Source organism: Drosophila hydei, unplaced genomic scaffold (assembly GCF_003285905.1).
Source record: "Drosophila hydei strain 15085-1641.00,03,60 unplaced genomic scaffold, DhydRS2 tig00000063-arrow-pilon, whole genome shotgun sequence".
Classification (NCBI taxonomy): domain Eukaryota; kingdom Metazoa; phylum Arthropoda; class Insecta; order Diptera; family Drosophilidae; genus Drosophila; species Drosophila hydei.
In genome coordinates, this window is record NW_022045657.1 from 520,647 (window position 1) to 540,616 (window position 19,970).

The following is a 19,970-nucleotide window of genomic DNA, read 5'->3' on the forward strand; positions in this document are numbered from 1 at the left end:
AGAACCAGGCACAACTAACCATAAGCTATATCTACATATATCTAACTATTTTTCAAACCATTTAAAATTTCTATAAAGCCTAACAGGATCAAATCGTAATATTTGTGCCATAATTGAATTGAATACCTGATTGAACGTCTCTAAGAAAAATATATAATTATCTGAAACAAAGAATTTGCACCTAACATCGTCTATCATATCTAAACACTATATTTTCACATCTAAGAAAAACACAGATTATATTATATAAACGCTTCAACTGAAAGATAGAAAGTGTGTGAGAATTATAGAATTTATATAGAAGTCAGACCAAGCTAAAGGAAAAATGAATCAAAAGTTGAAGGCACATCGTACACATATACATATACATATATAGTATTTATAGCTGAAAACTTCAGATAATGTTGAAAAATTTGGAAATATATATTCTGCTACAATTGAAATAAAAAACGCTGGAAACATTTGCGACACAAAAGATTGTTGTATTCTTTAGAAAATGATTAGAGCAATAAATATAATATATACTATTAAGTAAATAAGAACAGTTCTATTTGATATCGTATATAAAACTAGCTTATGGCACTGTCAGCCGCGTTGCAAAGATCAGGCAAGCGGTAGACACCTGTGATGTAGAGGAAATAGAGTAGCTTTTTGGTTTGTCCTATATTTAATGGCTTAATGGAACTTGGAACTGCCTGTTTCGTTGGCTGCTCCTTAGTTTCCAGCTCACGCACATAGTCCATAAAATTGTCCACATTTAGAGGCGTCTCCTCGACGGCCTTCGCCTCGCCTGCAGCTTGAAGTTTACGTTGAAATTCACTACGATAATAATCATTAATCATGGACATCATGCTCTTCGAATACCTATGATCACACAATATATGAAGTATATGGAAATCTTACATGCATAAGAGGCTTACCAATAGATAATGCCTATCAGCAATATACCCTGCATGAATGGGCCCACCATCTTATCGGTGGAATGTGTGTTAGCTCAAGTATTTCTCTAGGTCTATTGTTTCTGTTGCTGTTCTCGGAAGCTTTCCCACCATTGGTTTAGCATAAAGAACTGTTCCTTAATATGAGGCCAGGCCATGGTCACAATCAACATAATCGTATTGGCAAAGACAAACAATTTCATCATCTCAAATGCTGGTTGGGAAGAGAAAAGGATTAGAAGGCAGACTTTTATGTGTAGTTCGTTCTTACAGACCCTCCGGCGTGCGCAGATAGTCCCCGAAGCCGGAGTTTAGATCCTTATCCTGCTCATCCTTTTGCTCAGGCAGCTTCTGCTCCTTGCTCTGCTTGCCCTTGCCCTCTGCCTTATCCTTGTTGTGGGCGTGTCCTTTGGCGTGTCCGCTATGCTTGTGCCTGCCGTAGCCCGTTGATGTATTGGCAAAGGCCGATTTCTTCGATTTCATCGCATCCAATTGGAGCAGAGATAACAGCACCTGCCACTGCTGCTCGGTATCCAGCACGGGGCACGTCCTAACGCTGCCAAAGCTGCTCCAGCAATGACATATCGCCACAATTTGTGACCCATTCCCGCGACTCTAGGCAATTTTATGGTTTCTTTTTTATCGATTTGCATTTCTTACTGTTTGTTCTAGGTGCTGGGGGGCATCGGCTGCTTTTACGAGCTCATACAAACAGTCAGTAGAGCAATGCGCTTAAAATATCTATGCCTCTTATATTGCCAGCCCGAATTGAGCAGAGCACAGAGCGCGCCTAATTGATTGCCCAAGTGTGTTAACAATGTTCTGAATGGATCTGTTTTTACAGCTGTACTTCTATTATATATTGGGGTAATCTGCACCAAATATAAAACAAATTCATTTGGAATATTTTCATTTTAACAGAATAGAAAAGATGTAAACATTTTATTAAAAACTTTTCCATATTTAACTTTGATTTTTCGAGTTTCTTTTTGTTAATTTAATTACTAAATTGATATTTGCAAGAATTGTGAAAATGTAATGAAGTTAATTTCTCTTAATTTTCTTAGTATTTTATAGATATTCGTTGGGCTATGGATAGTTTAGGGAAATGAACTTTCAAATGAAATAAAAATCAAAAATGCAATTATTTTTTACATATTTATTAAATAATAATTGGTTTAGTTATAAACTAATTTGTAGATCTCATCTTTGAACTTATATAACTAGTCTTTCAACGATTTTACACATGTAAAAATATTCCTAAATACAATATTTAACTAAGAGTCATTAAACTTTTCCAATTATCACATATTACAAGTGCGTGCTGTAGCAGTCAGCTTCCTTCTGCTGCAGCCGCTGCTCGTGTTGCATTCTGTTCTGCCTTGCTCGGGGCGTACGCAGGCAGCAGGTGCAAAGGCCGCCCAGTACAACCAGCGCACAGAAGGTGGACAGGGAGAGGGCAATGTTGAGCTGCTTGAGCAGCGTAAGAAACGAGGCGGAGAGCAGCCAGACACGCGCCCATGTGACAACCGAGAAGGCAAACGGAGCACGCTTCTCCGCTGGCAGAGACTCGCCCATGCAGGCCATAAGCATGGACTGGGCGCAGGAGACGCCCGCCTTGGGCAGAACGGTAAAGCACATCCACAGCATAGTCTCATAGAGTTGTGGCACTGAAAGCGCAAGAGTATAAATCATTTGTCGACTGGCCAAGCATGCATTAGACACCTACTCTCCACACCATTCAAGAGCCAGCACAGACAGCCAACGAAGCCGCCCACCATGCAGAAGCCACCCGCCCACTGCCACTTGTGGGCGTTGTGCTTGTTGCATAAGTGGACGGCGAGCAGACAGCCAAGAATCTCGGCCAGGCCAATGAACATAGTATTGGGCGTCAGATAGTCGCGCCCAAACGTGCGTATGTTTAGGAGCAAGCCCATGTGGCTGATGAGAAAGGTGGCCAGGGCCATGTGCGTGGCCAGCATATGAAGCTTGGCACGCGAATGGCCATGCCATAGCTCCAACCAGCGGGCGGCTGGTGGTTGTGAACGCAGCTTCTCGCCCAGCAGTTCCAGCTGCAGGCAGAGATCATCTGGTAGCCTGGAGCAGCGCTCGTTAATGCGTGCCGCCTGCAGCAACAGCTGCTGTACATGCTCCACAGCAGCCGTGGGCTCTGCGCGCTGCAGCAGCCAGCGCGGCGACTCCGGCAGCCACGGCAGCAGCAGCACAATAGCTAATGGCAGCGAGGTGATGCCCACATAAACCTGCCGCCAGCTCTGAGAAAATGCAGCAATGGCGGGCAACAGTATGATGCCAACGGACCAGAAGGCCTCGTACAGTAGAAGCACGCCCTGCCGGTACTTGCCCGCCGTAATGTCGCAAACTGCAAAGGATAAAAGAAACAAAATCTCAATGAGCTGTCTGGTCGGGATTAGCTGCTACGCACATATAACTTGTCCGGCTGTCATCATGAAGCAGCAGCAGACGCCGGATAGGCAGCGAAAGGAGCAATGCAAACTGAAGTCATTAACCAGGCCCGTGGCTGTGCCGCAGCACAGCAGACCCCCGATGCCAACGATGTAGACGCGACGTGGACTGAGCACACGCATCAGCCGTGTGGCCACCACGCCGCCGACGAACATGCCGAAGAGATGCCAATACTGGGACCATGCCACAAAGATGTCGCACAGACAGACCAAGTTGAATTCCATGATTAGCGAGCGAAAGGTGTGTGCATAGCTGAATTGCAGGCACTGTCGCATCGCATAGTTGGCCTCGCCGTATGCGACCAGCACATAGCACTGATCCTCCGTGACACTCGTGTTCTCTGCGCCGCCATAGGCGCTCGTGTCACACCAATACTCCTCACCGGGATACAGCTCGGGTGCGGTAAATATTATAAGAGCCATAAACCAGGCAGCCGGTAGCTTGCACAGAAAGATGATCAGCACGGAACGCAGCTGAAAGATGCCGAAGTCACCCAGCACATGCGAGATGACATCTCCAACTGGAGTCTGTGGCAGCTTCTCCTCCTCCTCCTGCTGCTGCTTAGCATCCTGGCTGCTGTATATATGGCTTAAGCGGGCATGTGCCTCCGGCGTGGGCGTTGGACGACGCTTGTTCCACTTGGCCTCGGCGGGACTGTAGCCTTCGTGCATTCTCACATATATAGAATCGAGTAACCACGTCTTACGAGCTTCGAACCTCCAGCATAACTGCGACTTCGCTTGAGCTTGGCGCTGCCATCAAAAAGTCTGAACAATTGCCGAGCAGGGCCCGCAGCAGGTGCTAGGCGACGATATCGTCGCTAATCAAATTGTCACTGAAATTTATTTCAGATGTCCGACGATAGCAAATATTGAACTCTGCCTAAACGATTATGTCAATAGGTGATTCTATTTTTCTTTTCTTTTTCGTTTTTGTTTGGTAAGGTTTTTCACTAATGTTAATAAGTAAAGAGTACACAAACTTTTGGCAGGGACTGTTTAGCAACTAATGAAAAGAACAAATTCACGTGACGTCCTTTGACGAGTCGATATAGCCCTATTAGTTAGCTTCAATCTTGGACCTATATGTGTCAGAGATTTGCAATTGATGCTTGGTAGGTTTTCAAGATATATAAACACAGGATATAAAAGATATAGACATCTCACTAGAGAACTTTTACTAGTTTTCATTTGAATGAATAACTAAAGGTTTCTCCACTTGAACACTTTTTAACATCTACAAGATAAGTTTTGACTATCTTTATACATTAAAATTAATAAGTTTATAGACCTTAAAGTGTATATTAGAATCATTTAATAAAACCGTTTATAAGGATAGGATACGAACAGTGCTTAAAGCCAGTCGCAAAACACTGTTTGAGGCAGACCAAGATTATTTAAGCGTGCTCAAATCTCGTTTAGCCAAGACGCGAACCCAGTATTTTTTATTCAGCGCCATCTAGTGGCTTAGTAGCGTAATTGCAGTTTAATAACAGTTTAACATTTTATTTGAAATTGAGAAATAGTTTAAAAATGAAAAAAGAACTTGAAAATAAATTTTTTATTTAATTAATAAATAAATAATTATTTAAGTAATACATTTTTAATATTTACTAATTGTTCAAGCTAAGCTGGCAGCTGCCAGGCAAACAATAACATGAATTTATTTTATATTATATATTTTAAATAAATATCTATAATAATTAAATTAGAACAAGTCTAAGCTTAGTCTAAGGTTAGTCAAAGAAGCGACCACGCCAAAACTTATGTAAGCTCCGGCAGAAAACAGTTACGTGTGTGTTATTTACGACGCGAAGTTGAAGTCTGGACGTCATTTAAGAGTTTGCGAAAAACTTGTTTTCATAGGACAGGCAGTTGGTGGAAGCTTTTCACTTTCATTGTAACAACAACAATAAGCGAAGCTGAGCAAACGCTGTTGCTGCAGTTGCAACCGGAGAGAGCAAGACGCATTGCAAACAGTTGCATTCGTGCCACCACAGTGGCCACAACGCGATGGAGGCCCACTTGGATATCTACAAAGATGCAGTCGTCTTCATAACGGGCAAGTCTTGGCTCTTGAATCACTCAATTATTTGCGGTTTCTATTTGCCTCAGTCGCTTCTCTTCGCTAGGTGCCACTGGCTTCGTGGGCAAAGCTCTGCTGGAGAAGTTGCTCTGGAGTTTTCCACAGATCAAACGCATCTATATGCTGATCCGCGCCAAGGCTGGTGTCTCGCCCGAGCAGCGCTTCCAGAATTTCCTGCAGAATGACATTTTTCAGCGTTTGCGCAGCTCGTTTCCAGAGCGCCTTAAGAAAATCGCGTTTTTTGCGGGCAACATCGAGGATGATTATTTTGGTAAAACACAAGTTTCGAGAGTGACAAGAAAACGGCCTCAAAAGTTTCCTCGTTTTCTATTTAATTTCAACAGGTTTGACTGAGCGGGACAGAGACGAGCTTTGCGCAGAGGTTAACATTATTTTTCACAGCGCCGCGACAGTAAGTTCCAGTTTGATACAGCCCATTCATATATATCTATATATATATAGACAATCTTTGCTCCCAGGTGCGTTTCAATGAGTGCCTCAATGTGGCAGCTCGCGCCAATTCGCTGGCCACCTATAATTTGTTGGAGATGTGCACACAAATGAGGCAGCTGCAGGTAAGTGGCTAGCTAGACTTAAGGCTCAAGCTGACCATTGCATTGCTGGCTCTTCTCCTTGAGTGAACTGGATTGGCATCAGCCATAGCTGGCAGCGTTGAGCCCCAAGCTTTGCAATAATTAATGTGATTTTCCAGTTCCTAGTTTCCATTAGCTTAAGTTAGTTATATTTTCTAAATTATTCAATATAAAGGAATGCGTTTTATATGCTTCGTATTTATAATCAATCTGAACATTTTTTATGTATTGCATTTTCCTAGTATAACTTATAAAATAAACATAGAGATTTGATTTCAAATACTTCATAAAAGTTCAGAGACTACAAGCAGCTATTTATTAATTATTAATAACTCCATAAACATCTGTTAATATTATATATTTGCTGAACATATCGTTTATATTTACTTTCCAGCGTTTTCTGTACGTTTCCACTGCCTACTGTAATCCAGGTCGCAAATATGTTGACGAGTGCATTTATGCCACACTGCCGCCTGTGGATTGGCGGCAGTTTCTTAGCGCCATCAAAAAAATACCCGAGAACTATCTGAATCGGCTGGCCAACTATATAAAGGGCCCGCACGTGAACACCTACACGTTCACCAAGTCGATAGCGGAGCAGATTGTTAACTCCTACAGGCACCTCATCCCCATTGTCATAGTGCGACCCTCGATTGTGACGGCCGCCTATAGGGAGCCGTATCCGGGCTGGATCGACAACATACAAGCGATCAGTGGCATCATGATGGAGATCGGCAAGGGCGGCATTAGCAGCATCTTGGGGGATAAGGATCTGATTTGTGATATTATCCCAGTGGATTTTGTGGTCAATGCAATGATCATGATGGTGCACAAAGCGGAGCTGGGCAGGTAAGTTGCTCCAAGGGAAACTTGAAAGATCCATGCAGAGTAATTTGAGCTTTTACCATTCAGCATCAGCATTTGCAATGCCACCTCAGGCGCCACGAATCCCATCAGCTGGCAGCGATTGGGTGAACTGACCATGAAATGGTCACGCATATATCCCACCAGGCGCATGATTATGTTTCCCAACTTCAAGTATCGTCGCGGAGCCGTGCGGCACGAGCTAGCCGTGTGGATGCTACACTTTGTGCCCGCCTTGCTAATGGATCTGCGCACCCTAGTGCTGGGCTCCAAGCAGCGCCTTGTGACGCCCATAGCCAAAAAGTTTAGACAGGCCTGTCTGGCGGGTACTTGACACAATCGCACCCCAAAGAGCGGTCTTAAATCTGTCTCCTTGCTTTCAGGCAGCTTCTTTTCGCTGAATGAATGGATATTTAAGAATCGCAGTCGATTCTACTTCAAGCAGCTGATTGACAATGGCACCTTTGCCGAACTCTATTGGAACTTGGATGAGCTCGACTACGACGACTATGTCAGGCGTCATATGATAGGCATCAATAAATATTTACACCGCGAAAAGTTTACAGTGGATGCCAATAAAATGCAGGTGACCAGGTGAGTTCTATAAACTGCAAGTGACGATGGCATTGAGTTTCAGGAAAATATTTCATGAAATCTTTCCGTTTCGTTGATTGCTTGCAGAATCTATTGGTTCTGGATGTTTGCGCATCTGTGCTTCTATATGATCCTGGTCTATATACTACTCTAATCAATCAATAATAAAGCCTTTCGCTTTTAACTAATCACAGAGAATTGAGTTTTATTACCTTAACAATAAAAAAAAAACAAATTTGTGGAGTTGTTGCTCTGAGTTGGAGCTTCATAAGCGCGTATTGTGCACATCCGATTCGATGGTCCAAATGGCCGCATTTAAGGGCGACTGCGACTTCCTGTCCTGCTGCTGCTCTGACTCCAGCTGCGGCACCACAGGCACTGTACTGAAGCGAGGCGTGAGCAGCAGGCAGGTGCAGATGCCGCCCAGAATACTGAAGACGCTGTAGGAGGTCAGCGACAGGGCCGTATCAATCCGTTTAAGTACATTGAAGAACGGTGCGGAAAGCAGCCAGACCCGTGCCCAGGTGACTACCGAGAAGACAAAGAGCTGTTTCTGGTGCGGCGGCACCAGCTCGTTCATGCAGGCCAGGAGCATGGACTGGGCACAGGACACAGCTGCTTTGGGTATCGTCGCAATGATCATCCATAGCGACACCTTCAGCGCAGCATCCACTGTGGAATGGAGAAGAATTAGCTAAGATTGGGTTACGGAAAGGGCTATGCTCCTTCACTCACTGGAGTCGGCGCCCGTGAACAGCCATCCCATGCAGCCCAGCATGCCAGCGAGTATATTGAAGGTGCCAGCGTATTGCCATTTCCATTTGTTGTGCTTCAGCGTAAAGTGCAGGGCCAAGAAGCAGCCAATGATCTCGGAGAAGCCTGAAAAAGAAACGTTAATAAATGGCCGCAGCCGGAGTCGGACGTTGTTCAATGCCTCACCCATGGCTATGGTGTTGGGCACCAGATAGTCGCGACCAAAGGATCTTATATTCAACAGCATGCCCATGAAATTGATCACGTAGAATGCCAAGGACAGGTGGGCAGCGACCATGTGCGTCTTGGCCCGCTTGCCGTGCCAGAGCTGTGGCCAGTGTGCGTGGGGAGCTGTTTTCAGCTTTTCACTGAGTTCCTCCAGCTGCTGACGGAAATTTGGCGGTATTTTATAGCAACGATCGTTTATATCCACGCCCTGACGCACTATCTGCTCCACATTATCGATTGCGTGGCTATCAGCCGCGTGTCGCAGCAGCCAGCGTGGCGAATCGGGTGTCCAGTACAGCAGCACAATCAACATTATGGTGGGAAATGTTATGCCCACATATATGAGGGACCAGCTGTTGAAGAAAGATGCCAACGTGGGCAGCATGATGACACCAATGGACCAGAACGTGTCGTAGAGTATGATGGCGCCTATGCGATGCATTCCAGCAGTAATGTCCGCGACTGCAGGCAGAGAAGCAGAAAAGGATATTTAAATTTCACTCTCTACATGTTACTAAATTTCCCTAATTTCCCTAATTAATTCATCGGGAAATTTCCAAAAAATTGGCAAGTTGTGAGTAAATGTGGGGAAAAAAGGGAAATTTAAAAGAAACCGAATCTTGCGACTAAGGGAAATTCGAAGAGAAATTCCGTGGTTAAGCTTGTTGAATGCAGAACAAAGTCAATTTTGAAATAAGATTTAATTTAAGACGCGAAATCCACTATGAAGAAAGTCGCTCTGATCCAAAAGACGAATTCAATTGAAAGAAACTACAAAGTGAAATGGACTTACGTAACTTAACTTTAACTTACATATGGTTTGTCCGGCGGTAAACATAATGGCACAGCACACTGCCGAGAGGCAGCGGAATGCGCAGTGCAAGCTAAAGTCCGTTGCGTAGCCGGTGATGACTCCACACACGATTTGAGCTATGGCACCCACGCAGTAGGTGCTCCGCGGACTGATGGCCAGCATCATCTTGGTGGCCGTGATGCCGCCAATGAGCACGCCAAACAGATGCCAATACTGAGTCCAGGCAATGAAAATATCTCGCAAGCAGACCAGATTGAATTGCATAATCAGGGAGTCAAAGCTCGATACGTAATTAAACTGTGCGCATTCGCTGCGACTGCCTGAGCTCTCATCCAGCACATAGCATTGGTCATCAGAGACGTTGTAATTGGAGCTGGAGCTGCTGTTCAGGTAGCTGGTGTCGCAAATGTATTCCGTGCGAGGATACAGCTGCGGCGCGGTGAAGATGATGCAGGCCATGAACCAGGCGGCAGGTATTTTGCACAGGAAGATGATGAGGATGGTGCGCAGCTGCCAGATGCCGAAGTTGCCAACCACATCGGTAATGATGTCGCTGCCGGGATCAGCTGGGGCAGCACTTTCATCCTTTGGGCGGTTCTGTGAGCAGTGTCTGCCTGTCTGGGGGCTGGGCATGGGCGAATGACCGCCGAGAGCCTGAATTGTGGATGCCTGGTTAACCATTTCTGCGCAGCTCTGTTCGATTCAGTCTAGCACATTTTCCGCTTTGACCACGGCCACGGGAGCTCTGTGAATGACAAATCGAACGGCGACAAATGCCATCAGTTGCTCTGCGTGACACATTGTTTTCAATTATTTATTTTATTTATGGATAAATATTAACATACGATATACTATGAAAACATTTGTCCAAGCCACCCCACCCAACCGCCGCTCAATTGAAATCAATTGAAAGCGATTACAGCTGAAATCAGTTGCCTTTCCACGACAGACGGCATTGAATAACATGCCAAATTCGTCAAATGCCAGCGCCTCGAAATTCGATTCCGTTTCGGCAGTTCGATTTGCCCCTTTGAGCGGCAAATTTGTGCATTTGCATGACTTTGTCATTTGAAACAATAAAAGTTGAAAGTGCTTGAAATCCCAAAACCAAAAGCCTAAAAAATGTCTATGCTAAATATATAAACTAATATAATATAGATTGACGGAATTTGTTGGACAACTTGGCACCAAATATTTGAGCTTGAAATTCGAAAACCAAAAATCTCAAAAATATCTTTAATAAATATACAAACTAATATATGTATATATATACTATGACATAGATTGACACAATTTATTGGACAATTTGACAGCATTTATACTCAGTTATTTATGCTTCAGTCCTGATTTAATTACTCAAGATATTTTTTTTATTGCATCTTTAATTGTATCACATATCATTATCATATATCCATATATTTCTAAGTCGGCTGCAGTATTTACTCATGTTTTCTGTAGTTTTCTTGATTATTTAATGACTTTCTGGATCTACCGCAATCTGAAAAAGCTTAGCAACTTTTTTTGATATCCTATACTATATTTTCTCATTTTATTTATTTTAGTGCCATATTAAAATGTGCTTTAGCACATATATAACGACTTTATCGCGACTTTTATTGTTATCTGAATCATAAGAGTAGTCTGCGCCATATATTTGTCAAATATAAACAAGATACGTTATGGCTGCCCTGTAGGGCCTTCGTTATCTACCAACTAAGAAAACTGTTGAGTTGACTTAAATCTTTTATATATAATTTTGATATTTGCTCGATAATATAGATAGACCCCTTGGTTGATGTCCACGTTAATTTAACAAATTTGCAAGTATTCTCTTGTCGGATATATCTATTTGAGGTGCTAATTTCGACTGATCCAACAACCTGAGTGGCTAATTGTCAAGTGGAGCATATGCCACGGAACACTGCCCTCGGGGCTCAGACATCTGGCAGCCGTCGCCGCTGGGCGTGCAAATATTTTAATTTCGAATTCAAGCGTTAGTGCTAATTGCAGCGGGTAGTCGGCAACGGGTATACGAAACTGGTTCCCCAATATTTCATACTTAAGTTTTCCATATAAATTACAATTGGCACTTTTCAATACAGCGGGGGCAGCAGTTTCATTTAGTTGAACTACTCGTTGTGCAAATGCAAATTAATTAATGCTGATATAAAAGGGGGAGGAGGGTCTGGCAGGTGGATTGGGTTGCAGTTTATTAATGCTTTGTTTTGAATATTTTATGCTAAATTTATAAGCCGAGCCAATTCCAGTTTTTAATTTCCTTAAGTGGAGCAAGGCATGTATAGAGAACCAGAAACAGAACAAAATTTGTAAAGGCAGTGCAAATGTGTCAGCAAAGCTGGCAAATATAAAAACTAAAGCTATTGCGGCTGTAGTACCTAAGTCAATATACAAAGCTACAAAGCACTTAGCTCTAATTATTATAAGTATATATATTATAAGTATATGTAATAAAATGTTTGAGTTATGGCGCTTTAAACAGTTTACAATAAGGTTGAATAAGAAAATTATAAATAAATTAATATATTAAGTGAATACTCTTTTTATACCCTGATCCCTCCGAAAATGGGAAATAATGGTTTTGTGCAAATGTATGTAACAGTCAGAAGGAGGCGTGGCATACCCCATAAAGTATATATATTCTTGATCAGGACGACAAGCCGAGTCGATTGAGCCCCGTCTGCCCGTCCGTCTGTCCGTATGTGTACTAGAGACTTGAATTTTTCTGTAGGTCCGTGTATAGCACGCGTATATTCAGTTTGTTTTAAACATTCGATAGCTATTTTCATTTAATTGTTATGGAATAAAAACATGATCGAATAGCAATTAAATTATATCTCGGACGTCTTAAAAGTTGGAGCCTCCAAATTTTGTATTTAGTTTTATGTATGTTTTGATTTTTGTTGGATGTTGGATACCTGCTCTGAATTTCCCCAAATTCTTCAAATTTAAGTTCAGTTGGAAGTAGAGCCAATAAGTGAAGGAGTTTGCATTTCTACCAAGCCAATAGAATATGTAGATCGTATGCTGAATATTTCATTAAAATCCATTAGGCAAAACAGAAGTTATTAAATCAATTTGCAAAAGCACATGTCAGCAGCGCCAAGCGCACGCATTTTTCCTATACGTGTGCACACACACATTCAAATGCGTGTATTCTTCTCTATTCGAAGAATCGAAATTGCGATGGAATTGTGCTGAATAGTCAGCTGCTACTTCACTTCAAATTTGCAAGTTATTGTGCAGGCAGAGCAACAATCTCTGGTTTCGAGCCTGGCGGCGAAGGGACGTTTTCTATTATTTTTTATTTTTTAATTATGATGTGGTGGTGTTGATGCGCGTTGCGTAGACAATGTGGGTTCGAATCTTGCTGTCGTAATGTCGATTTTTATTTATACTTTTTTTTGAATACTCGATACAAACTACGGAAAATATTAAAACACACAGATAGCACTGGGATCAGGGTATCTCCTAGTCGGGCGACCCGACTAGAGCTTTCTTACTTGTTAATAAATAACCCGTCAAATACAATTGTCGCTTGCGAAGATATACTAAAGGAAAATTTTACTTTTGTTTTTTAGTAAATAAAATAATATTTTATTTTGAAATATTTGACATAAACATGATCATAAAAATATATATAGAGAGAGAGAGAAAGAGAACACTGAGAGTCACTGTTAAAAGGAAAAGGTTCAAGAAATCTGGTGAGTTGTGTAATATTTGCCAGCTCTTCAAATTAGGGGAAGGCTTGATTTTTATATAGTTTATTTAAATAATTTGCATATTTTATAATCGTAGCTCACTTTCTGTACGCGCTTGTCAATTAACACCAAGCCTTCGTCACTTTATAACGCTGAATTTTCTGCAGCTTGATATGGCAATGTCGCTTCTGTTTGTATACAAATTAATCTCAGTCTATTGAACGCAAATAAACAGTTGTGTATGTTCAATCGGATCGCTTGTGGAGTCTGCTTTAATTTGCTTGTTGCGCGCTTTTTTATGTATCGCTCGAACGTCTCAATCGGTCGAGAAGCGGAATCGAACTGAACCAAGTTACACACGAGTTGCCATATCGAAGTCGTCGTCAATGGCGTGCCGATTGCCGCAGCCCCAATCGGCGTTAATTTTCTTAATGAATTTGCTCAAATAATTAAAAGCCATTGTTAGGGAAACTTTAACCGAAACATTTCCGATCCAACTGGCCGCAGCAGATGTCCTCCTGGCATCGGGCAGACACCTCCTGTTTTAACAGGATAGTATTACTAGTATTGCATTGTCCCATAATTTCCGCACTTAATCAATACAATTCTGGTTTCAATAATAATGCACTTGGCACGATTGCTGTTGTCTTGTCCACAGTTTAGATTCTAAAGCTATCTATACTCAAGGGGTCAGAATGCCGCTATTGCATCTATCGTTCTATTATGGCTGGCTGATAAAGACACTTTTCTAATTGCCCTGCCATCTTCTACTACGTCGGGTTTTCTATTTTAATCTTTATGGTAGCTACCTGTCGCAATTCGCACTTGCTTAAGCCAAATGACACACTCGCTCGCATTTACTTGCTGACACAGAAAATTCTTTTTTTTTTCTGTGTAAATAGGGCCTGCGTTTTGTATAGCTTTATAAATAAAAATACAAAAATCAGCTAAGGAAATTGGTGTATATGCAGAAATGCAGAAATGCAGAGTTCAAAAATGGCACAATTTAGTGTCGGCTCTATAAAAAATGATGGATTTAACAAAAATAATAAAAATACTAAAGTAATAAATAACTTTGATAAAATAATAATATAATATTTTATATTATATTATATAATATATATAATCCATTTTAAACATTAAAATAAAATTAAATTCGAATAGAAAATTAGGTAAAAATTAAATATATAAATATAAATATATAAAATCAATTAGGAAAGATTTAAACATTTCTTAAATAGGACTAATATTTCAATGTGCCATAAATATGTTTTTACTAATCATAGCAATTCTTTATGTGATGGCAAAAGTTGTATAGGATATAATATTGATCATTTGTTATCACATTTTATATCTTTCTATATATCTTTTATTTTTCTAGATATGAATGAACTAGTTAATAATAGATGATTGACACAACAATAACAATAGATCAATGTGCACGTAATTTTTATAGCCTATATCAAGTTATTTATAACCGTATTCATTTTTAGACATGAGAGACAGAGCAAAGTCTGTGAAGACACTTGTAATACTTTTGGCAAGATTTGAAATAATTTAAAGCAGTTCGAGCTGTTGACAATTCGATCATCACGCGCTTTATTTATTTTATAATACTAATCGAATTCATATATCGCACATTAGTTTAACAATAATGAAATATAATGAAAGTAATTCTATTTAATTCAATTAGCATTGAATTGACGCAACATTTTATGGATAGACAGACAGAAAGCCGCAATTTCAATCCACTGACCCGAATGAAATCTGTATGCAAATCAGTGTGAAGGGCGGGTCTTCAATACATTTATTGCTAATTACTAAATAAATATATCTATTATAAAATGTCTACAACGAATGCGCCTATAATATTTTATCGCCTAATCTGTTGTAAAAACTGTTGCCTACTTTTAGGCGGGGCATTAAAATTCAAATGCTGTGCATGCTCTGCGCTTTGTTTGCCCCCTCGCTGTCTTCGTTCATGCTATCACATTCATGGATCGTATGGAAGTTGATGTGCCACAGATCCGCTATACTAACGGCGACTGTTTGCTCAAAATTGTGGAGCAGCTCGTTGCTGTAGTTGCTCACATCGGAGCTGGCGGTGCTGCAACGTCGCAAGATAACAGCTGAGTTCCTACGATAGGTGTTTGGCGTGGGCACCTGACCCACCTGCAGCTGTTCCGTATTCCAATAGTAGCGATTGAGCAGCCGCATAAACAGACCATACACCCAGCCCACTGTCGCAATGATGGTAATGGGCAGCAGGCGATGCACCACAGTCAGCGTACTCAGTAGCGGCGAGAACACCAAGCAGAGTCGGCCAAAAGTAACCACCGAGAGCATGAGCAGCGCTCGCTTTTCTGGCGAGACCATTTCGCCTGTGCACGTGGTCAATACAGCTATGGAAGCAGAATTGGCAAACTTCAGCAGCATCCAAAAGATGAGCTCCAAGCCGACGCGGCGAGAGTTGCGGTCTAAGGAAGCGGATATTATAGATAACTAATCGATAGATGTGAATATACCCCCACCTGTCTCTGGCAGCATCCAAACCAGATAAGTGCAAAGTCCTGCCATTATCATCAGATTGCCCGCCCAGCGAAAATAGCGACGTGTGTAGAGTATGAAGTAGAGACCCACAAAGACGCCCACCATTTCGGCAAAGCCCAGAGCGGCGGTATTCACATGGACCTGCGCCTCGCCCAGGCTGCGAATCATGAGCAATATTATGTTGTACAGCACCTGAGCACAGCCCCAGATCAGGTGTATGAATATCAGTTGGCGACGTTTGGTCTCCTTATCCCAGATCTGACAAAAGCCGATGCGCTGTTTGGCGTTCAGCTCGCTGGCATAGATAGTCAGTCTGACGTCCAAAGTAAGGGGCACCATGCGATTGTTGTGTGTGGCTGACTCCAAGAGTAAACGCAGTGCTGGCTCTATGCGTTGGTGGCGTAGCAGCCAGCGTGGCGCATCCGAGATCCAGCGATGCAGCCAGACGAGCACAATCAGCGATGAGGATATGGCCACATATAGATGGCTCCAGTTATCGAAATATATGGATATGGCGGGCAGCAGCACCAAGCCAATTGACCAAAAGAGCTCCGATAGAGTAACGACCAAGATGCGGGCTTTGCCCGAGGTAATATCCATTACTAGTGAAACAAAGAGCTGAGCGCGTTTGTGTCTTAAGTCTTTTGTTTTTGCTTACATATGAAATGGCCGGCTGAGTACATGAGCGTGCAGCAGACGGATGTGAGGCAACGGAAATAGATGTGCAGCTGATAGGTGTCCACCAGACCCGTCAGATTGCCACAAAAGATCTGTCCCAGCATGCCGAGCAGCATCAAACGTCGTGGACTGATGCTGGAATTGGAAAGTTGGCAGATGACTTAAGGATCTGTGGAAGAGACACGCAGGACTCACTGTTGGAGTGCTTGATAAGCGAGAAGCCCGCCAATTAGTGCCCCGAGCGCATGAAAAGATTGGGTGACCGCCACCAGCACACGACGCGAGCAGATCAAATCAAAGTCAACGATCAACGACTTGTACCCCGCATGATGCTCAACGCGTTCGCAGGGCATCGCCTGCAGTGTTCCGTTCCAACTTTTTCCGTAACGCTGCACAAAGTTATGGGACAAGCTTTGGGCATAGGCATTGCACACCTGCACGCTGAACAGCCGATCCGTATTTCGACTCTCACTGGGCAGCGACTCGCTGGCATTCCAGCTAGATGAGCGACACACCAGCTCCCCGCGCTGCGGATATGGCGCTGTATAAATGATGCAGGCCATGAACCAGGCCGTGGGTATTTTGCATAGAAAGATTAGAAGAATCGTGCGTAGCTGCCAGCGCCCGAAGCTCCCATTGATATGCTGCACAATGTCAACGCCAGGTGGCGGCACAGAGGATCTGCGTCGCTTACAGATCATCTCGCTAGGTGTCATCGTCTTTAGTGACCGAAACTAGCACGCGCACTGAGCTCTCGGGCCTCATTTCCCTCGATGAGGAAAAAAATGCGAGTTTGTTTTTGCTGTTAGCTCAACGGGAGCGACAAATTGGTGCAAATTAGTTGCGGAGACGATACGAAAATATGTTGCATCGATTGGAGAATAATTGTGTTTATTTGTATACCCTGTTTGCATAGTGAAAAAGGGAGTATTCGGTTGTTCTGCCACTCAAATTGGGATACACGCATATTCAAGACAACTTTGAGTTTCAGCAAAATTGTTTGCTACTCCCGTGATTTGCTTTGTTACTTCAAGCAGCGTATTGCGCAGTCAGGTAGACCCATCCATTACGTTTTTCCAAGTATTATTCGCTTTGTTTTGTTATGACGTAAAGGCTTAAGCAAATAACATTGGATAAATAAGGAATTTACTTAAGTAATAAAATGAATATAATATTTTCTATTTACAGGATGTGTCTGGGAAAGATGTAACAAAAGCTAGAATATAATGGAACCAAAGGTGATAATTGAAATGCTATTTACATCCAATATGTAAATAAAATCAGTGATATTTGGCTAAGGTTCCAAAGGCAGGCTGAAACTTTAGTAACAATTTAAGAAAGGAATAATAGACAATATAATTTTATTATAAGCTATTGAATTTATTCATTTTGACCTGCATTTTTTCATGTATATATATCATATATATATATATATATATATATATATATATATATATACATATATATATATATATATATATATATACATATATATATATATATATATTTTCTCTCATGCCCAAAAGTCTGCCTCGCTCTGTTTGCTTGCCTTGTTAGAAAATCGTGAAACTTCAAATAGTTCAGACAAACATTTGCTTACATTTTCCGCCAAGTCATCTTGGTTATTTATTTATTATTTTAATCTTGTTCGTTTTTGTTGCTATAAAATGGCACAAATCAGATGTCGCCTTACTATATATACGCAGGTTATGTTTGAGCCGATTTTTATTATTTATATATATTTATATATATATATATGCATTGGCTCATGTTCATTGAATTCTTGGGATTTACAATTTTCGTTTATAATTCATAATTCGTTGGTTTTGCGTTGAACAAGGTTTTGTTTTATTTTTCTCAAATTTGTTGCAAATTCAATAAATCGTTTATATTTTTTTCAATCAATTATTGTCTTAAATAATTATGCCAGCTAATAATATTTTAACGGTTCACAAATAATATTCATTGTAAAAAATTATTTATTCAAAATTAAAAACTTAACTATAATATTATTTTTATGTGTATGTTTTTTATGGTATTTACATGTTGAGCTAAATAATTAAATAAGATAAATGCATTTTTGGATCGAAATCAATTTTTGTTTTTGTTTTTCATCAGAGCTATGCACTAAATGTAGATTTGGCTTTACGTAACAAAAGTTATCAATTACAAAAAAATAATTAAGTATAATTAATTAATTAATATATAATATATATAATAATATTACAACTAAATTATGGCGTGTAGTTCATGCGCTGAGTGTTTTTAAATAATAATATTATTTACTGGTAGGATACTTAGCTCTATTTACAATATACGAGAGTGTATGTGTGGTTGGGGAATACGACCTATCAGCAAGGAGTGTAATTAGTTTGTATGTTTGTAAGTAGGATATCTACCAGCTTCTTATGACTACAATCTGAAGTGCTGCACGTGCGTACAGAGAGTTTTGTTACATTTATGAGAGCTGCTAATATTTTTGCTGTATTTATAATTAGGTTTGCTTTTTGATTGAGTTTATGTATATATGTATCCATGTATATATATATATAGTAATTCGATCTTTTGTTTATGATAATTGTTAACATTATGCTTAAACACTAGGTTAAAGTCCTTTGTTTTGTTTTTCTTTTTTCTACTGCATCATTTATGCTTTCCGCTCGCTTTTCGCTACTTCCTTCTGTTGGTTGAAGAGGATTTGCGTTTCTTATCAACTAAATGCTAGATATTAATTTTTGGTTTTCAAGATCCGTTCAATGATCCGTGCTCAGCGCATCCTCTATGTTGCTATCCCAATTGAATTCCGTAACGCCCTGCTTGTAAAATATATTTCCCAGATTAGCAAAGCGTTGCGCAAAATTGGCATCTTTTGCTTTCAGGTGCTCAAAGCTGAAAAAGAGAAACGAACAGAGTTTTTGTTTAGCAAAGCATTTAAATAATGTTTGTGTCTAACCTATCAATCATGCATAGACTAATAATTTATAGTAATATATGTATAATATATTCAAGATCTCAATCTTTGTTTTAATCTGTAGTTAAATACATTTATTGAAACAAAGCTTAACCTTTCCCTTCTTATGTTTATTTCTAGATTTTTCTGTGGCATATAATATAAGAGTATGCTCTTCCTTATAAGCAGTTAAGTCCTCGTGCGACAATTGCTTTTCAGCTAAAATCCTTTATAAGGAATTCTATTATATACAACGTAAGCTACCTGCAGCTAAATACCTGACCCACAGTTGGTGAACCTCAACAAAATTTCTATGTAAACTGAAAAGTTTTGTTTAAGAAAACATTTGTAGTAAGATGTAGAACGTGCTCAGAAACAAACATTTATGGGTATGAGTCTTTTGAATACAGCATAGGTTACATACTGTACCCTATTTCGAAAAGTTTGTAGTAACCAAGCCAACTTTTCATTTTTACAAGCAGAGGCCACGCTCGAGTTACACAAAATCAAAAGGTAGAAATACGATTGGTTGGGTTTGAGAACTTTCTTAACCAATTCAACCCTCTGTCCCATGTTTACTTTGCTTTTTATTTATTATGTACTTTTTGGTCTTCCCAATAAAGTCTGCCTGGTGGTAAGTAAATCCTCAAGCCAAATCAAAACCCAATTGTTGCTGCAGCTGTGCTCAGTGCAGCTGTATAATTAGAAGCGAGGAGAAAG

The 19,970-nt window shown here is 40.8% G+C and overlaps 7 protein-coding genes across 15 annotated transcripts in view; 1 reads left to right on the plus strand and 6 right to left on the minus strand.

Annotated features, from left to right (window-relative positions):
- Window positions 1-467: 467 nt before the first annotated feature.
- On the minus strand, window positions 468-994 carry LOC111596701. The gene is made up of 2 exons (XM_023311020.2): window positions 921-994; window positions 468-864 (listed from the first exon to the last, which is right to left on the minus strand). Exons 1-2 carry the CDS (start codon window positions 968-970, stop codon window positions 570-572), a joined length of 345 nt encoding a protein of 114 aa, XP_023166788.1. The 5' UTR covers window positions 971-994; the 3' UTR covers window positions 468-569.
- Window positions 995-1,001: 7 nt separating this feature from the next.
- Window positions 1,002-1,531, minus strand: LOC111596700. 2 transcript variants are annotated; one of them, XM_023311018.2, is made up of 2 exons: window positions 1,214-1,531; window positions 1,002-1,152 (listed from the first exon to the last, which is right to left on the minus strand). In XM_023311018.2, exons 1-2 carry the CDS (start codon window positions 1,419-1,421, stop codon window positions 1,013-1,015), a joined length of 348 nt encoding a protein of 115 aa, XP_023166786.1. In that variant the 5' UTR covers window positions 1,422-1,531; the 3' UTR covers window positions 1,002-1,012. The 2 variants fall into 2 exon arrangements, with proteins under 2 accessions (XP_023166786.1, XP_023166787.1); XM_023311019.2 differs by having other exon boundaries at window positions 1,073-1,152; window positions 1,210-1,531.
- A 718-nt stretch (window positions 1,532-2,249) lies between these two features.
- Window positions 2,250-4,093, minus strand: LOC111596702 (solute carrier family 22 member 14). The gene is made up of 3 exons (XM_023311021.2): window positions 3,382-4,093; window positions 2,668-3,318; window positions 2,250-2,608 (listed from the first exon to the last, which is right to left on the minus strand). The coding sequence occupies exons 1-3, from the start codon at window positions 4,091-4,093 to the stop codon at window positions 2,250-2,252; spliced, it is 1,722 nt and encodes a 573-aa protein (XP_023166789.2).
- A 1,070-nt stretch (window positions 4,094-5,163) lies between these two features.
- Window positions 5,164-7,744, plus strand: LOC111596690 (putative fatty acyl-CoA reductase CG5065). Of its 2 annotated transcripts, XM_023311003.2 has the most exons (8): window positions 5,164-5,483; window positions 5,554-5,778; window positions 5,852-5,919; window positions 5,987-6,082; window positions 6,495-6,949; window positions 7,013-7,290; window positions 7,348-7,558; window positions 7,646-7,744. In XM_023311003.2, exons 1-8 carry the CDS (start codon window positions 5,435-5,437, stop codon window positions 7,710-7,712), a joined length of 1,449 nt encoding a protein of 482 aa, XP_023166771.1. In that variant the 5' UTR covers window positions 5,164-5,434; the 3' UTR covers window positions 7,713-7,744. The 2 variants fall into 2 exon arrangements, with proteins under 2 accessions (XP_023166771.1, XP_023166772.1); XM_023311004.2 differs by lacking the exons at window positions 5,164-5,483; window positions 5,554-5,778; window positions 5,852-5,919; window positions 5,987-6,082 and adding an exon at window positions 6,096-6,325.
- Window positions 7,745-7,800: 56 nt separating this feature from the next.
- Window positions 7,801-13,382, minus strand: LOC111596691 (organic cation transporter protein-like). Of its 4 annotated transcripts, none has more exons than XM_023311006.2 (5): window positions 13,175-13,382; window positions 9,353-10,098; window positions 8,498-9,001; window positions 8,294-8,437; window positions 7,801-8,230 (listed from the first exon to the last, which is right to left on the minus strand). In XM_023311006.2, the coding sequence occupies exons 2-5, from the start codon at window positions 10,032-10,034 to the stop codon at window positions 7,824-7,826; spliced, it is 1,737 nt and encodes a 578-aa protein (XP_023166774.2). In that variant the 5' UTR covers window positions 10,035-10,098; window positions 13,175-13,382; the 3' UTR covers window positions 7,801-7,823. The 4 variants fall into 4 exon arrangements, with proteins under 4 accessions (XP_023166774.2, XP_023166773.2, XP_023166776.2 ...); XM_023311005.2 differs by lacking the exon at window positions 13,175-13,382 and adding an exon at window positions 12,875-12,983; XM_023311008.2 differs by lacking the exon at window positions 13,175-13,382 and adding an exon at window positions 10,199-10,469.
- Window positions 13,383-14,866: 1,484 nt separating this feature from the next.
- Window positions 14,867-17,037, minus strand: LOC111596697 (solute carrier family 22 member 1). Its single transcript, XM_023311015.2, has 4 exons — window positions 16,496-17,037; window positions 16,281-16,435; window positions 15,604-16,224; window positions 14,867-15,549 (listed from the first exon to the last, which is right to left on the minus strand). Exons 1-4 carry the CDS (start codon window positions 17,014-17,016, stop codon window positions 15,002-15,004), a joined length of 1,845 nt encoding a protein of 614 aa, XP_023166783.1. The 5' UTR covers window positions 17,017-17,037; the 3' UTR covers window positions 14,867-15,001.
- Window positions 17,038-18,543: 1,506 nt separating this feature from the next.
- The window catches only part of LOC111602042 (heparan-sulfate 6-O-sulfotransferase 3-B), a 92,742-nt gene continuing 91,315 nt past the window's right edge, over window positions 18,544-19,970 (minus strand). For all 4 annotated transcript variants that reach the window (XM_023318951.2, XM_023318950.2, XM_023318952.2 and 1 more), the window contains one exon: window positions 18,544-19,189. In XM_023318951.2, the coding sequence (XP_023174719.2) occupies window positions 19,054-19,189 (136 nt within the window). In that variant the 3' untranslated portion in view covers window positions 18,544-19,053. The remainder of the gene's footprint in view (window positions 19,190-19,970) is intronic.

What these genes read in the sequence shown, in the direction of transcription:
- LOC111596701 (XM_023311020.2), bottom strand. Translation starts at nt 970, where the DNA reads ATGGTGGGCCCATTCATGCAGGGTATATTGCTGATAGGCATTATCTAT. An exon ending in CTGATAGGCATTATCTATTG is followed by an intron (nt 865 to 920) that starts GTAAGCCTCTTA and finishes GTGTGATCATAG; the next exon opens with GTATTCGAAGAGCATGATGT.
- LOC111596700 (XM_023311018.2), bottom strand. Translation starts at nt 1,421, where the DNA reads ATGAAATCGAAGAAATCGGCCTTTGCCAATACATCAACGGGCTACGGC. An exon ending in CTATCTGCGCACGCCGGAGG is followed by an intron (nt 1,153 to 1,213) that starts GTCTGTAAGAAC and finishes CTTCCCAACCAG; the next exon opens with CATTTGAGATGATGAAATTG.
- LOC111596702 (XM_023311021.2), bottom strand. Translation starts at nt 4,093, where the DNA reads ATGCACGAAGGCTACAGTCCCGCCGAGGCCAAGTGGAACAAGCGTCGT. An exon ending in GACAGCCGGACAAGTTATAT is followed by an intron (nt 3,319 to 3,381) that starts GTGCGTAGCAGC and finishes TATCCTTTGCAG; the next exon opens with TTTGCGACATTACGGCGGGC. An exon ending in GCTCTTGAATGGTGTGGAGA is followed by an intron (nt 2,609 to 2,667) that starts GTAGGTGTCTAA and finishes TTGCGCTTTCAG; the next exon opens with TGCCACAACTCTATGAGACT.
- LOC111596690 (XM_023311003.2), top strand. Translation starts at nt 5,435, where the DNA reads ATGGAGGCCCACTTGGATATCTACAAAGATGCAGTCGTCTTCATAACG. An exon ending in TGCAGTCGTCTTCATAACGG is followed by an intron (nt 5,484 to 5,553) that starts GCAAGTCTTGGC and finishes TCTCTTCGCTAG; the next exon opens with GTGCCACTGGCTTCGTGGGC. An exon ending in TAGACAGGCCTGTCTGGCGG is followed by an intron (nt 7,291 to 7,347) that starts GTACTTGACACA and finishes CCTTGCTTTCAG; the next exon opens with GCAGCTTCTTTTCGCTGAAT.
- LOC111596691 (XM_023311006.2), bottom strand. Translation starts at nt 10,034, where the DNA reads ATGGTTAACCAGGCATCCACAATTCAGGCTCTCGGCGGTCATTCGCCC. An exon ending in TACCGCCGGACAAACCATAT is followed by an intron (nt 9,002 to 9,352) that starts GTAAGTTAAAGT and finishes CTCTGCCTGCAG; the next exon opens with TCGCGGACATTACTGCTGGA. An exon ending in GTTCACGGGCGCCGACTCCA is followed by an intron (nt 8,231 to 8,293) that starts GTGAGTGAAGGA and finishes TCCATTCCACAG; the next exon opens with TGGATGCTGCGCTGAAGGTG.
- LOC111596697 (XM_023311015.2), bottom strand. Translation starts at nt 17,016, where the DNA reads ATGACACCTAGCGAGATGATCTGTAAGCGACGCAGATCCTCTGTGCCG. An exon ending in GCTTATCAAGCACTCCAACA is followed by an intron (nt 16,436 to 16,495) that starts GTGAGTCCTGCG and finishes TTCCAATTCCAG; the next exon opens with CATCAGTCCACGACGTTTGA. An exon ending in CTCAGCCGGCCATTTCATAT is followed by an intron (nt 16,225 to 16,280) that starts GTAAGCAAAAAC and finishes TTGTTTCACTAG; the next exon opens with TAATGGATATTACCTCGGGC.